This window comes from Sesamum indicum, linkage group LG4 (assembly GCF_026168435.1).
Source record: "Sesamum indicum cultivar Baizhima isolate 11 linkage group LG4, ASM2616843v1, whole genome shotgun sequence".
In the NCBI taxonomy this organism is placed as follows: Eukaryota; Viridiplantae; Streptophyta; class Magnoliopsida; order Lamiales; family Pedaliaceae; genus Sesamum; species Sesamum indicum.
Window position 1 is genome coordinate 3,553,575 of NC_142660.1, and position 15,632 is coordinate 3,569,206.

General features: G+C 35.5%; 1 protein-coding gene across 1 annotated transcript; it reads left to right on the forward strand.

Annotated features, from left to right (window-relative positions):
- Positions 1–8,400: 8,400 nt before the first annotated feature.
- On the forward strand, positions 8,401–12,431 carry LOC105160092 (uncharacterized). The gene is made up of 4 exons (XM_011077356.1): positions 8,401–8,605; positions 8,669–10,241; positions 10,392–10,533; positions 10,701–12,431. The coding sequence occupies exons 1-4, from the start codon at positions 8,401–8,403 to the stop codon at positions 12,429–12,431; spliced, it is 3,651 nt and encodes a 1,216-aa protein (XP_011075658.1).
- Positions 12,432–15,632: the final 3,201 nt, after the last annotated feature.

Consider the following 15,632-nt stretch of genomic DNA (forward strand, 5'->3'; position numbering starts at 1 on the left):
ATATTTTCAGAAAATATAACTGAATAAATTTTATAATTTTCAGATTTTTTTTATATTTTCTATAAATTTACCAATGTTTTATCTTCTAAAATTTAAAAAAAATCAAAAAAATTCGGCAATTTTAAATTTTTTTCTTAATTTTTTGAGATTATTAAAAATTTTATGTAATTTTTATAAATATTTTTAATAATTTTCTGTAATTTTTGAAATTTTAATATATTTTTGAACTTTTGAACAATTTCATAATTTTGGTAATTTTAAGAATTTTCTGTAATTATTATAAACAATAAAAATTTTTGGTAATTTAAAATTATTTAAAAATTTTTAAAAATTTAACAATTTTCTGTATTTTTTAATATTTTTCATAATTTTCTATTTTTTTTAATAATTTTATGTAAAGTTTTGCTCATTTTTATAAACATTCTGTAAAAAAAATTATTTTATGTAATTTCTGCAATTATAGAAATATATATATATATCTATTTTCTGTAATTTTTATGTAATTTGTGTAATTTTTCAAAATTAATTGTATAATTGTGTAATTTATGCAATTATTGTGTAATTTATTGTAAAGATGTGCAATTTAGTGTATAATTTGGCTTATCAATGTAATATTATTTTTTACATGTCATTAGCCAATATTCCCAATAAAATAATTGTTACATCATAATGTAAATAATCACAAAAATCAGATCGATATATAATCCCAATAATAATATTATTTAAATAATAATATAAACAATCACAAAAAATAGATCAATATATAATCTCAATAATAACATTATTTAAATAATAATATAAATAATCACAAAAATTAGATCAATATTCTCAATAATAATATTTTTACATAATAATGTCAATGGTCACAAAATGTTAGATCAAAATTTCCAGTAATAATATTATTTACATAACAATGTCAATAATCACAAAAATTAGGCTAATATTTCCAATAATAACATTATGTATATAACAATGTCAGTAATCACACAAATTAGGCTAATATTCTCAATAATAATATTTTTACATAATGATGTCAATAATCACAAAATTTTAGACCAATAATCCCAATAATAATATTATCTACAAAATAATATCCACAATAACAATATTAAGTTAATATTTCAAATTAAAATACAATTATAAATCATTAGAAATAGAAAATAAATTGAGGACAATAGTTTTAATAATTAATAATTATTTAAAAATATATAGTTCCTTTGTAACTACATACAAATAGATCACGCATGCCTTTAAGCTTGTTTAGCCCGTCAAGTGAATTTTGTGAGTAGAACTAGTTGAGTTTATCCATTTTCATTTGTCAATAAAAGACAATGTTGATAAATAAGAAGCTAACTATTTTTTCTTCTATAGGAAGCAGAGCTTGGTCGGCCGCCCAAGTAGATGGAGTTATTTGAAAGGTGCTACAAGAAAAAGGAAGACGACGGTTGGAGCGGACCGAGGACGACTGAGGTGGCGGTAAGTAGATTATTACTATTATTTTTTCTAAAAAAAAATTAAGTCTTGATTAAAAGTACTAATAATTTTATTTGTTTTATAGGAGACGTTCCAGAGCCCCCTTCAACAGACCCCTCGGCCTCGAACCAGGACGATATAGACGTCGCTGACGAGGAGGAGTTAGATTAAATTTTAAATTTTTTTTTATTTTTGTAATTAGATAATTTTTCATATTAATATAATATTTTTTCTTAATTATTCATATTTCATAATGGTTATTAAGCCATGACCTTCGATTGAAAATCTCAAAAGAAAAGTTAAATCCAACCATGAGGAGGTATAAAGAACCGACCATGTAGGCGGAATGCATAAAAGTAAAACGATAAATCCGACCATGTAGGCGGTAGAAAAAACCGACCATGCAAGCGGAATGCATCAAAAGAATATTTTTTATTATAATAAATATAAAGAGAATCGAATAACATAAGGGGAGACTAAATATGGAACCTTTTACGTCAATTTAATACTAATAGGTATGGATTTTGGTCAGAAGATACCACACTAAAGCCCAAAAACAACGCCAAAGAACGGCAAACTTAGGCAGTAATGGCAAGGCCGACCTTGTTCATACTCATAATTTAAATCGACGATCCAGAATGTCTTATCTTTATATTCTTTCAATTTTTTCTTATCTTTATCAGTAATGAAAAATACTCTTTTTTTTTTTTTACCTATATACCATGCTATCTCCGTTATAGTTGAATAATTCAGTAGCAGTAATTTAGCCTTGCATTAGGCTAAATAAAACAGAAGCAATAATAGAAGTAACAAATGCAGAAAGTTAAATACGAGAACTCACAGGTAGCTTGTATCTCTTCTTATGCCAAATGAAACTTTTAAATAACTAAGGAAGGAGAAAGAAATTACAAGTACAAGTGCCTCTGCTTCAACACATGAAGACTTCTGAGGGCTCTCCAAAAAAGGGGAGAAAGGGTTATATTTATAACCAGATGGTCCGAACTTGAAATTATTTTTTCACGTCTGCATGGCCTTCATTTGCCAAGTGTTGCTTCATTGTTGGCACGTGTCATTTGGTCAATTTTATTGACTTGCTCTGCTGTCACCTTATTTCTTCATTAGTTTGGAGAAGTTGCTTTCTTCTGATTCGCATCCCGATTGCTTGAGGTCTTCTTTATCTTCATATGATTCTGAAATTTCCATTTTTGATTTTTCCTTTAATGTCTCCCAGATTCCTTTGAGTAAATTATCAAGAAATTCCCTCTTGAGAAAATTTCTCCAATGGATTCTGAGATTCTCCAGCGAGACAAGAAAGTTTATTTTCTCCATTTTTGCTTGAAGCCTCCATAGGAGAAGCAATTCCCGAAAGATTCTTTTTGAGATCATTTTGCATTTGCTTGAGGTATTCCTCAATCATTTGATCTTTCGTGATTACCCCTTATTCAGAATTCTTTGGGAGATATGTTCAAAAGGATTAGGTGTCTAATTCTCTTCTTTTTCTGCAAGAATTTTATATTCTTGCAATTTTTCTTCCATGTCATTGATGATTTCTTGACCATAGTATTTCTTGGTCTCGAGATTAATTTGCATCAACTTGTTCCAAAATTTTGAACAATACCTTCTTTTTTATGCATGGGATTTTTTGTAGGCTAATTCCTACGTCTGGTAGCCACTTTCAGATCCATGGGATAGAGAATTCCATAAAAAAATAAATAGAAGCCATTCCTTCAATCCATCTTCTCGATTTTTCTGCTTGGATTGTTTTTGGCGAATAATTTAGCCATTCCGTATAGTATTCCTGGAAGATTTCAGGAAGAATAGAAATTTATGGACCAAAACTTATCCACCATTGGAATACCCAATTCGATATTTCTTGTTGGAAAATCAATGGGCAAATTTTAAAAAACCATGTATGTTTTCTTTTATAATTTTCATAAAGAAAAGCTTTATTCAATGCTTCAACATAGTCCTAGTAATTAAACTTTATTGTATTTTTTGATTCTGGGTGAAAGTATTCTTTTTTTCCTAATGGGTTAATTCCCCATTCAACAGTAATGATAAATTTTTTAATTACTGCTTTTGAATAATTAAATTCCTTCACATTGCTGGAGAATGTGTGATTAATTGCAACACTCTGAGTTGCCTTAAGGATACATTCATAATATGCCCTAGGTTTGTATGACCCTGCTGAAAAAGATGCAACATTAAGGTACCTTTTCATTAGATACCAGGATCATTTTCCCATCTCAAACCATCATTTTCAAGAAGTATAATTATATCGTAGTGTTCACTAAATTTGTAATTAATTAATTTATCTTCATCTTCTTGCACTATCTTTGCATAAGATACTGATGATTCATCAATTGTTAATTTTTTATGTTCCTTTTTAAATTCAAAAAACTGTTTGAAGAGTTCATTTTTTTCTTTAGGGATGTTATTAAATTTTCCAATTTTGGAAATATTTTCCTTACTAAGGTCCTATTTTCATGTCTGACAATATCACATGCTCGAAACCTACCTCCTCTTTGATTAGAGGAGGAATTTCTTCCTCTTCTACTTTGGGGGAGCATTCCTGAAAAATAAAGATAATTCATTAGCCAACATAATAACCAGCAATTTGCTGATGGTATAGCAAATTTTCTATCCAAAGTTGTTTAATATGATTTTCTGCAATGATGTTTGCATCTGGAAATTATATGAGAATGTCAGAAATTATTTTCTTGATTTTATCAATTCGCTTTTTGATTATTTTTTGAGTTCTTTTCAATCTTGTCTTATATTCAATTGGTTCATCCCAGAATTTCCATTGGTAAATAGGCCAATGGACTCCGTTCATAAAAAATCTTTCTCCTATAACTAATTCTTCCATCCAACCATTTGGAATTTTTGAGGAAATATTCATCCCTCTAAGCATTTCATTTCCAAATTCATGCGGATTTATTTCCATCAATATATTCTCTTGATAGGAAATCAGGGAGACTATTTGTCTCTCCTTTAATATGTTCAATAGAAAAATTAAATGGGGCAAGATGTGCTTGCCATCTAGCAAACATTTGTTTAGAAACATCATGTTTAAAATTTTTATGAAACATAAATTTGTCCTAATGGTGAATTCTTGATTAAGTAAATCATCTTAAAATTTCAATACACATTTAACAATAGCAAGAACTTATTTAGCAACCGTAGCATAGTTTCTTTGGGCTGCTTTCCATTTCCCCGAATGGAATCTAACTAAGTATTCTTGCTTATTTTCATCAATTTGTTTTAGTATTCCTCCAAATCCAATATCAGAGGCATTTGTTTCAATAACTTTGTTCCAGTTTGGATTAGCAAGAGTTAGACATTGTAATGATTTTACCTTCTGTTTAATTAATCTAATTGCTTTTGTATGTTCATCAGTCCATTCTGATATATTCTTCTTAAGCCTATCATACAATATTGTTATATCTTGAGCAAGATTGTTATAGTATGGGGCTATATAATTCAGACTGTCTAAACATATCTGTAATTGAGTTTTATCAATGATCTTATCGGGGAATTTATCTGCAAATTCAATACTTCTATTGATGGGTATAATTTCTCCCTTTTTAATATGATGTTCAAGAAATCTAACTTTTGTCTGAAAAATACTCATTTTTTATTTTGATAATACCAAATCATTTTGGATAACTAAGTTTTTAAACATTTCTAAGTGCTTAAAATGGTCTTCGATACTATTTGAGAAGACTAAGATATCATCAATATAAACGATGATAAAATTAGAGAATTGATTAAAAATATCATTCATAATATACTGAAATTCTGAAGGTGCATTTTTTAATCCAAATTGCATAACATTCCATTCATAATGTCCAAATAGGACTGTAAATGATGTTTTGTACCTATCTGATTCATTTATTTGAATTTGCCAATATCCTGATTTTAAGTCAGATTTTGAGAAAATTGTTGCCCTGTGTAATCTATCTAACAGATCCTTCTTATTAGGAATCGAATATCTTATCCATTTTAAGACTTTATTAAGAGGTTTATAATTTATCACAAGTTTGGGTTTTCCTCTTTCCTTTTCTGCATGTTTGTTATAATTATCTAAAATTATTTTTAATTGATTAAAATATATTTAATTAATAAAATTAAATTAATTAAAAAAAATTAAAAAATGGGGTCAACAGCGACGACTGCTGTCCAACGATGCCGTCAACCTCTTTCCCTACACAGAAGGGCGATGTTCTTTCTTTGCTTGGGTGACAGTCGCCCCCATATGCGGGGGGAGGTGGGACGTGGGGAGAGGGGGGAGGCAACGGGTGGTGGCGCGGGGCATGCGCAGGGGGGAAGAAAGGGGGCAGCGAGGGGTGGGTGGGTGGATGGGGGTTTAATTTTTTTTCTAATATCTTTTTATAATATATATTATTAATTAATAAAATATGAACTTTTAATTTTTTTAATAAATGTAAGATCTAACAGTTAAAATTAACTTATCAGTTTTGATTGTTCTAGTATGATCAATTTAAATCCAACTGTCAATAAAATAACAAATAAAATATATTAAGTGTATAATGGTTATTTTATAAAAAAGTTAACGTCGTTGGTCATATTTAACGAACAGGGGCGATTGAGCTGAATTTATTAGACACAGGGGGTGTTTTGCCTATTTTCAAATCAGAAGGGGGGCTTTTGCTGAGTTTTTAAACCACATGGGGATTTTCTGCAGTTTGACCCAAATAATTACATTGTTTTTCCCTGAGATTTGGTGTAATTACACGTAGATCTCATGTGGTTTAGAAATTTACATTTAGTATTCATGAGATTTGCTTCCGTCTAATAAATTTACCCATTCGTCACTTAAAATTCATAAAAATTGCTGATATTTTTTTAAAAAAAGGATGACAATTTAGATTTACGCCAAATTAATTTATTTCAGGTAAAATAATACTTTCTGACTAAACTAGAAAATATACTACCTTACATGTATTAACATGTGAAGATGTAGGGTAGTTTGACTATAAAAAGATTTGTTTGATCTGCAATAAGTTAATAATAAGTGAAGGGGGGAATCATGAATTTTCATCTAATTTTTTTATTAATATTAACAAATTCTTTGAACTTTGAGTAACAGAAACAAACTTTGGGGTACTATTGTATGTATTGGAAATAGTGTGTATGTGTCATCAACTTATTATTGAAAATTATAATTTTTATTTTTTAATTGTTTAAATTAAATCATTTTAAAGTAAAAAATTATAAGCAATTTTGTATGATAATATAATAAATATTAAACTGTTTTTTCAAAATACTCAAACTTTAATATATGTATATATATATAATTTTTACTATTGTATTGATTTATAATTAATTTTCCTCATAAAAGTAGAAGTTGAAATGGTGGCACTAATAGAGAGCGTAATGCTCAAAGCATCAACTTAGTTCAGATATATAGTTAGTTTAGGATTAGAATGAATTATTATCAGATATATAGTTAGTTTAGGATTAGAATGAATTATTATTATTATGGTTTGTCTTCTTGTCTTCTTCTTTGCTTCCCACTCTCCAAGTTTCCACAAAACGCACCCAAACATGGCCGGCATCCATTTCCCTCCTCCACTCTCCACGCCACAAACCTCCACAGCACTGATATGCCGGCACAATCAGCGGCATTTACAGCATCTCCATACTAGTAAAACCCTTCTTGCAATTTTCTTTCTCACACCTCAACCAATACCCCTCGTAAGCCCTCGAATACTTGTACAGATTTTCTCCCTCCAATAAAGCCAAAGCCGGCGAAGAAGAGACGGTGCAGTTCCATCCTCCCACCGCCAAAATACCCTCACTCAACCCCACCATCAAACCATTTCCCTTCTCCTCTGTTCACTTCTCCGAGGAAAAAAGTCAAGGAAAGCAGGTGAAGTTCTTGGTGGTATAGCCAACTCAAGGTGTCGAATGTGATGGTATCCCGTTGCACGGCAGCACCCGCGGGAGAAGCACCGACGGATGTGGGTACAAATCCAAGAAAGGAAAACCCCATTGTTAAAAACCCTTAAACTACCGTTTTCTCCCCACCATCAAACCCCACCCACACCCACATGGTGAAACCCTCTCACCTTCATTTCTTTTTTCTTGTGTTCATTTCTCATCCAAAAGAAAGAAAACCAAGAAAAGCAAGAGGGAGAGACAGTGCGAGAAGGAGGCCTCAAATTATGGTATTGCAAAATGTTACTGCTGTTTGAACAATCCTTCTTGGCCCAATCCAATGATCCAGATTCAGGTCTGACTTTCACCACGCCGCGACATCATATGGGTTTTTTCCCATGGATATGTCGTGTTTCAGGGAAGAAATGCGACTTTAAATGAAAGCCGTCAAATGGAAGGAAGAGACGGGAACCGTCAGATCAAGGGCGCCAAAGCAATTGGGGCAAATTTTAAATCGAGCATTCCGGGCAACGTCGTTTTGTAGCAATTAGGGCGTAATGCTGAGGAGGAAAAGATTGGGAATTTTGGAGAGGTCGATTGTTCCTGATTTGAACAATCAACTGACACGTGGACGATGGAGAAGGAGTGAGCCGTTGTGCAGCTGCTGTCGTCCTCATTTTGGGAAAGCCTCAGACATGCGAAATTGAAGAACCAATTGCAGTAGAGGGAGGACAACACAGACTTGCAGTCTGCTAGGATTTTTAATGAATTTAAGCTTTTATTCCTTACACTTTTGTCTGAACATTGTGAGCCTTGATTGTAAACGGGAGAAACAAATTGTAAGGAAGACATGTTTTATCAATTTTAATGAAATTCTGGTTCTTTTCTCATCTCATTCTCTGCATTCTCCTCATCCCCATTTCTGAAGTTTCTTAAGTTTAACTGTGAAATTTTCCGTTTGTTACAATTGGCCTTAGAGCCAGACTTTCCTTGGACCTTAAGAAGTTGAAATATTAAAAGAAAATGGCTTATGGGACACGCTTAAAAGAACTGCAAGAAGCTCAAAAGAAAGCAGACATTATGTTCTTAGATGAAAGAGCAAAGAGGGAAGCTAGTGTGGATGAACTCCATGGAAGGATGGACCAAATGTTAGAAGTACAAGAGGGCCTTCAAGCTTCAATGCTCAATATGGAGCATAACATGGCCAGCTTACAGCAAAAACTACAAAGTATGGCTGATCAAATGCAGCAGTATAATAGAAATAAATCGATACTAGGAGAATGATTAACAGCAACTGTTGACAAGGGATCAAATTTCAGGGCCACACCACACAATGTCCTCAGACAAGAAGGAGGAAGCAGTTCAAGGCATGAACCCAGTGGGAATCAGAGTTCTGGGACATATAATATCTTGAACAGGCTAGAGTTTCCACACTTTGATGGGGAAAATGCAAGAGGATGGGTGAGGAGATGCTCGAGGTATTTTCAGCTAATACCAATACCTGAGGACCAAAGGGTGTCTATGGCTTCCATTTATATGCAAGGTAAGGCTGAACTATGGTACCAAGGGTACGTGGAGAAGAAGGAGTTCAGGACATGGGAAGAGTTTGTAGCCAATGTATTGGGGAGGTTTGAAGCCCTTAACAATGCTAAGGTGACAACTGAGTTCAATAGGCTGCATCATGAGACTACAGTGGATAATTATCTTGAGAGGTTTGAAGAACTGAAGGATCAGATGCTCATCTTCAACAGGAATCTAGATGAGGACTTCTTCATGATGAAGTTCATCAGTGGTCTTAAGGATGAAGTGAAGTTTTATGTAACAAACTGTGAACCTACCTCCTTGTACCAAGCCATTAACCTTGCCAGAAACCAAGAACAAACAGTCAATGCTATACTCAAAAGAGCCCACCACCCTACCAGAAATTTACCACCCAAGCCACCTTTCAAACCACCCAACAAGAATCCACCACAGAGATCACCAGCACAACCTACCAGGTTCTTAACTGAAGCTGAAGTCAGGGCAAAAAGAGAGAAGAACTTGTGTTATAGGTGTGATGAACCCTATACCCCTGGACATAGGTGTAAATACAGACAAGTTTACATGTTGCTGGAAGATGGAGGAGATAAGGATAATGGTGAAGAGGAGCAAGGGAAGCAAGCCATTGAGATAGAACTGGAAAATGAAGGGGATGTATCTGTGTCCTTACATGCTATGAAGGGGGATTTCAATTATAGAACATTGAGACTTGAAGGAACTGTGGAGGATAAAGAGATCCTCATCCTCATTGACAGTGGTAGCACACATTGCTTTCTTGATGAAAAGGTGGCCAACCTTTTAGGGTGTAAACTAGTAAGGACACACCCCATGATGGTAAGAGTAGCAGATGGGAGCAAACTTACCAGTCAACTAGCTTGTCACAAATTTAGCTGGGAGATTCAAGGACACAAGTTTACGCATCCAGTTAAGCTGATCAAGTTGGGAGGGTATGATCTGGTCCTAGGCTGTGATTGGCTAGGATTACACAATCCGATTGAGCTTGACTTCCACCAGGGTAGGGTGACCCTTAGTCAAGATTCCAGCAAGGTGATCCTAAAGGCTCTCAGTGGTAAAACAGGATCCAAGGCAGTAACCACACACTCCCTATCAAAGCTTGTTAGAGGAAGAAGCCCTAAAGCACAAGGGGAATTATTGTTGAGTCACAGCACTTCAACTGAAGCTGCAGGTAATACCAGGGTGCAAGAGGTTTTGCAGGAGTTTGAGGACATAGTCAAGGAACCTCATTCTCTTCCCCCTGAAAGAGAAATTGAGCACCGTATTGAGCTACTACTTGAGGCCATACCTAGAAGACAACACCCCTACAGGTATGCATAAGGACAGAAAACTGAAATAGAGAAGATTGTGAAGGAAATGTTAAACAGTGGCATTATCAGACCTAGTCAGAGTTCTTTTGCTTCTCCTGTATTGCTGGTTAAGAAGAAGGATGGGGGCTGGAGGATGTGTGTTGATTACAGGTATCTCAACAAACTTACAGTGAAGCACAATTTTCCCATTCCCATTATTGATGAGCTGTTGGATGAGTTACATGGGGCTACATATTTTTCAAAGATTGATCTGAGGTCTGGTTACTTTCAGATCAAAATGAGGAAAGAAGATGTACCTAAAACTAGTTTCATAACTCACAATGGCCACTATGAATTTCTTGTTATGCCTTTTGAATTATGTAATACTCCATCCACTTTCCAATCTCTGATGAATGCTATTTTTGAGCCTTATTTGAGGAAGTTTGTATTGGTTTTCTTTGATGATATATTGATCTATAGCAAGGACTGGGGTTTGCATTTGATACACCTCAGAAAAGTGATGGACCTTCTCAGAAAACACCAGTTATTTGCCAAGAAGAGAAAATGTTCCTTTGCTCGAAGGAGATAGAATACTTGGGGCATGTAATTTCACACCAAGGTGTGGCTACAGATCCATTGAAGATTGAATGCATGCTCAATTGGCCTGTACCAACAAATGTCAAGGCATTAAGAGGATTTTTGGGTCTCACTAGTTACTACCGAAGATTCATACAAGGTTATGGGATCATTAGTAAGCCCCTCACTTCATTACTGAAGAAGGATTCTTTTGAATGGAATGTAGAGGCTGAGAAGGCTTTTAACCATCTCAAGGAACTGATGGTTTCAGCTCCTGTGCTAGCCATGCCTGATTTCTCTCAGCCTTTCATTGTGGAGACTAATGCCAGTGGGAAGGGAATAGGGGCTGTATTGATGCAAGGAGGGAGACCCATAGCTTATCTCAGCAAAGTATTAGCTCCCAAGAATATGGGGTTGTCCACTTATGAGAAGGAGTTTCTGGCCCTTCTCTTAGCAGTTACAAGGTGGAGACATTACCTTTTGGGTAACCATTTCATCATAAGGACTGATCAAAAGAGTCTTAAACACCTTCTTGACCTGAGGATAGATTCAGTGTTGCAGCAAAAGGGGGTGACCAAACTGTTGGGGCTCAGTTATGAAGTTCATTACAAGAAGGGCAAGGAGAATAGGGCTGCAGATGCCCTCTCCAGGAGGATTTATCAGGAGGAGGACCCTCAAACACATGTTATATCTACTCAGATCCCATTGTGGATCCAAGAGGTTCAATTGAGTTATGAAGGGAATACCCTTTTTCAGACTATCATACAGTCCAAAATTCTTGACACCACTTCATTTCCAGACTATATTTATGAAAATGGAGTGCTGAAGAAGGAAGGAAGTATATGTGTAGGAAGCCATGGAGGGATCAGAGAAAAGGTCCTCAAGACAATGCATGATTCTGCATTGGGTGGTCATTCAGGCATGCAGGGTACTTATCAAAGACTTAAACCCTTATTCTATTGGCCTACCATGAAGGTGGATGTACAAGAATGGGTGAGAAGGTGCGAAATTTGTCAGAGGGCTAAACATGAGAACAACCCATACCCAGGGTTGCTGCAGCCCTTACCTGTTCCTGAACAAGCATGGTCATGTGTCTCTATGGATTTCATTGAAGGCTTGCCCAATTCGGATGGTAAGGATTCTATCCTGGTGGTAGTGGACAGGTTACCCAAGTACTCTCACTTCCTAGCACTAAAACACCCTTACACAGCTACCTCCATTGCTAAGGTGTTTTTTGATAACATTTATAAGCTCCATGGATTGCCTATCAGTATCATTTCAGATAGGGAGAAGGTTTTGCCCAGCAGGTTTTGGAAGGAGTTATTCACCTCATCAGGTGTCTCACTGGACATGTCCTACTCATACCACCCACAAACTGATGGACAAACACAAAGGATAAATCAATGCCTTGAAAACTACCTAAGGTGCATGTGTCTGCAGAAACCCAAGAAATGGGCTCAGTGGCTCACTTTAGCTGAGCTTTGGTTCAATACCAACTATCATACGGGGTTGAAGGCCACTCCTTTTCAGGCTCTTTATGGATATCCACCTCAACAGCTTCCCATAGGACCATATTTGCAAAGTCATCACTCTGATGTTGCTGAACTTGTGCAAGAAAGAACCAAGGTGTTGTAGTTGCTGAAGGAAAATCTGAACAAGCTCAGCAAAGAATGAAGTTGTACGCAGACAAGAAGACGACAGAAAGGGAGTTTCAGGTAGGTGATGAGGTATTCCTTAAACTCCAGCTATACAAGCAGACCTCTGTAGCCTTAAGGAAACAGCTGAAGCTATCTGCCAAGTATTTTGGCCCTTACAGAGTCATTGAAAGGATTGGAAGGGTGGCTTATAGGCTTGAATTACCAGCAGGGTCCAAAATCCACCCTGTTTTCCATGTTTCGTTATGAAAAAAAAGATTGGCTCTAAGTATTTCCCATTAGTTAACTTGCCTGAACTTGAGGATGAGGTGTTTAAAGTCTACTCCATTGCAATCTTAGGAAGAAGGTTAGTGCCCAGAAACAATGTTGGAGTCTCTCAGGTGTTAATCCAATGGTCGCACTCCACTCCCGAGCAGGCCACTTGGGAGGATTATCATGCAATTGCTGCTAAGTTTCTAAGTTTTGATCCTTGGGGACAAGGATCTAAAAAAGGAGGAAGGAATGTCGTGTTTCAGGGAAGAAATGCAACTTTAAATGAAAGCCGTCAGATGGAAGGAAGAGACGGGAACCGTCAGATGGAAGGAAGAGACGGGAACCGTCAGATCAAGGGCGCCAAAGCAATTGGGGCAAATTTTAAATCGAGCATTCCGGGCGACGTCGTTTTGCAGCAATTAGGGCGTAATGCTGAGGACGAAAAGATTGGGGATTTTGGAGAGGTCGATTGTTCCCGATTTGAACAATCAACTGACACGTGGACGGCGGAGAAGGAGTGAGCCGTTGTGCAGCTGCTGTCGTCCTCATTTTGGGAAAGCCTCATACATGCGAAATTGAAGAACCAATTGCAGTAGAGGGAGGACAACACAGACTTGCAGTCTGCTAGGATTTTTAATGAATTTCAGCTTTTATTCCGTACACGTTTGTCTGAACATTGTGAGCTTTGATTGTAAAAGGGAGAAACGAATTGTAAGGAAGACATGTTTTATCAATTTTAATGAAATTCTGGTTCTTTTCTCATCTCATTCTCTGCATTCTCCTCATCCCCATTTCTGAATTTTCTTAAGTTTAACTGTGAAATTTTCCGTTTGTTACAGGATATCACGCCCCTGTGCAGAAATCCTCTGGTAAGATAATGATTATGACATTAAAGTTGAGATATATGCAAATAATAGCTTCATTTATGTAATATATGATTTTTTTAATCACAAATTGGAATGCTACTTACTCTGTTGTGCTGTGGAATGATGCATGCTAGTTAGAGCTAAATGTAAGTAATTTGGTGGATATCTAAGTCATAACGTATCGGAGCATTTTAGAGGACGATTGATTATTTTGATTCTCCGAGTGCAATATGGCTATATACTAAAATTGCCTACAACAGTAGACATACTGTCTGCATATGCCTTTACTATTCCTTTCTCAAATCATGATATGCCTGTTGCTATGTAAAATGTTGGACTTATGTACATGAGCATGTAGTTGCAATCTCTGGGATTTTGGCATCTAACTATCTGGACGGATGAGTAAGCTTCTCTGGTACGTCATGTGGGATGGGATTTTAGATACTACTTTTAGGATTTTCTGTACAGTTTGGTCTTATGTAGACGTTATTCGTGATAATCCTGTATTTAGTCCGTTTGGATAATATTGAAGCTGATGAGCTTCTGCTCAAATATTGTTTCATTTGGTAATGTACTAAGTTGCGGAGCTCTGAGTACATGTATCATGAATGATTATGCTACTCAAGATTGATTTATGATCAGCTACCCCCAAAACCCTTTTATTGTATTTGCTCTCGAAAATATGCAACTTGTTAATAGATCTGAAACTTATTGCGAACCAATTCATTTGTTCATTGGTAGTGCTAGTTGTTCTTTTGAGTGGATGGTTGTGCTCTTTTTAGCACTTCTCATAAGAATCTTTTGTAATCTGTTGAGTGCAGGTGGAGTCGTATCTTCAAATCATGGGAGAGCCAAAACTTTCATCTGCCTTTCTTCAAGTATGTTATAGCACATCTAGGATACCTTTTATTATTTTTCAATGTAAGTTCTGTCAGGCCAGTTCCCATCCCTTTTCTTATGTCGCCCCATTTTCAGTTACTATATTGTTTTTTACTTATTCTTTTTTTTCTGATTTGCTCTCTCTCTCTCTCTCTCTCTCTCTATTCCCACCAGAGAGGTTCCCTCGCTTGCTTGCTGTGTTGATTCATTGCTTTCTTTACTTGTTTTATGTTGCAGGTAATTTGTTGGGTCTTGGGTGAATACGAGACTGCAGATGGCAAGTATTCTGCCTCATATATCACTGGGAAGTTGTGTGATGTCGCAGAGGCTCATTTGGCAGATGACACAGTGAAAGTAGGTATCTAGTTTTCCAGTATATGCATGGTTTTGTACGGTGGAATTACATTTTGACATGGTAAAGTCACTTGTTTTCTTGATGTAGATTATGTGGATGTGGTTTGAATTATGTCCTTTTTCTTTAGCTAATTGTTTGTTCATGTTATTCTAAATTTTCAGAGGTAAATTTATCTGCATTTGTATAGTTGCTCATTGCTTTGTCTCTTAGTCTTAAGGCTAAAGTGTTTTTCTGATTTCTGTTTTTCTTTTTTCCATCTAAAAGTGAGATTCTGACACTAATTTCAACTGCTATTCTTAAAGACTACAGATACTGATGTGAAGTTTATGTAAGCACAATCAACCCATTACTCTGTTAAATGCAAGCGATTAATAATTCACAGCCAAATGTAGAAGCTTTGTTGTGAACCAAAAGTGCAGCAGCTAAAACTTAAGGACCCAATTTGTGTAAATAACCTAATGCTAACCCTGTAAGCACTGCAACTTTAGGTACCTTTTAGGATTTACCATGTTGGCGATCAACATAACAAAGCACGACGGTCTTGTTTATAAGAGTGTCACTTTTGGCTGTATTTGTGTGTATGTAATGATTCATGTTGTTCTTAGTTATATGATGGCCTTATAAGTTCATGATTGATGGTTGGTTAAGGCTTCGTTGTAACAACTACTTATCTTTTTAACCAATGCATCGATAGTTCATATATATGTGCAGACATTTGCTACATCTAATGCATTTGATAGCGTCTTTATGTTTAAATGTTTCTGGACCACATAGGTAACCAAGCTTGTACACTCATTTAAGGAAGGTTTGGAGGAATGGTCTAAGAAGG

Coding starts and splice junctions, on each gene's coding strand:
- LOC105160092 (XM_011077356.1), top strand. CDS start 8,401: ATGGCTTATGGGACACGCTTAAAAGAACTGCAAGAAGCTCAAAAGAAA. Junction 8,606..8,668: donor CTTACAGCAAAAACTACAAA/GTATGGCTGATC, acceptor AATGATTAACAG/CAACTGTTGACAAGGGATCA. Junction 10,242..10,391: donor AGAAGACAACACCCCTACAG/GTATGCATAAGG, acceptor TGTTGATTACAG/GTATCTCAACAAACTTACAG.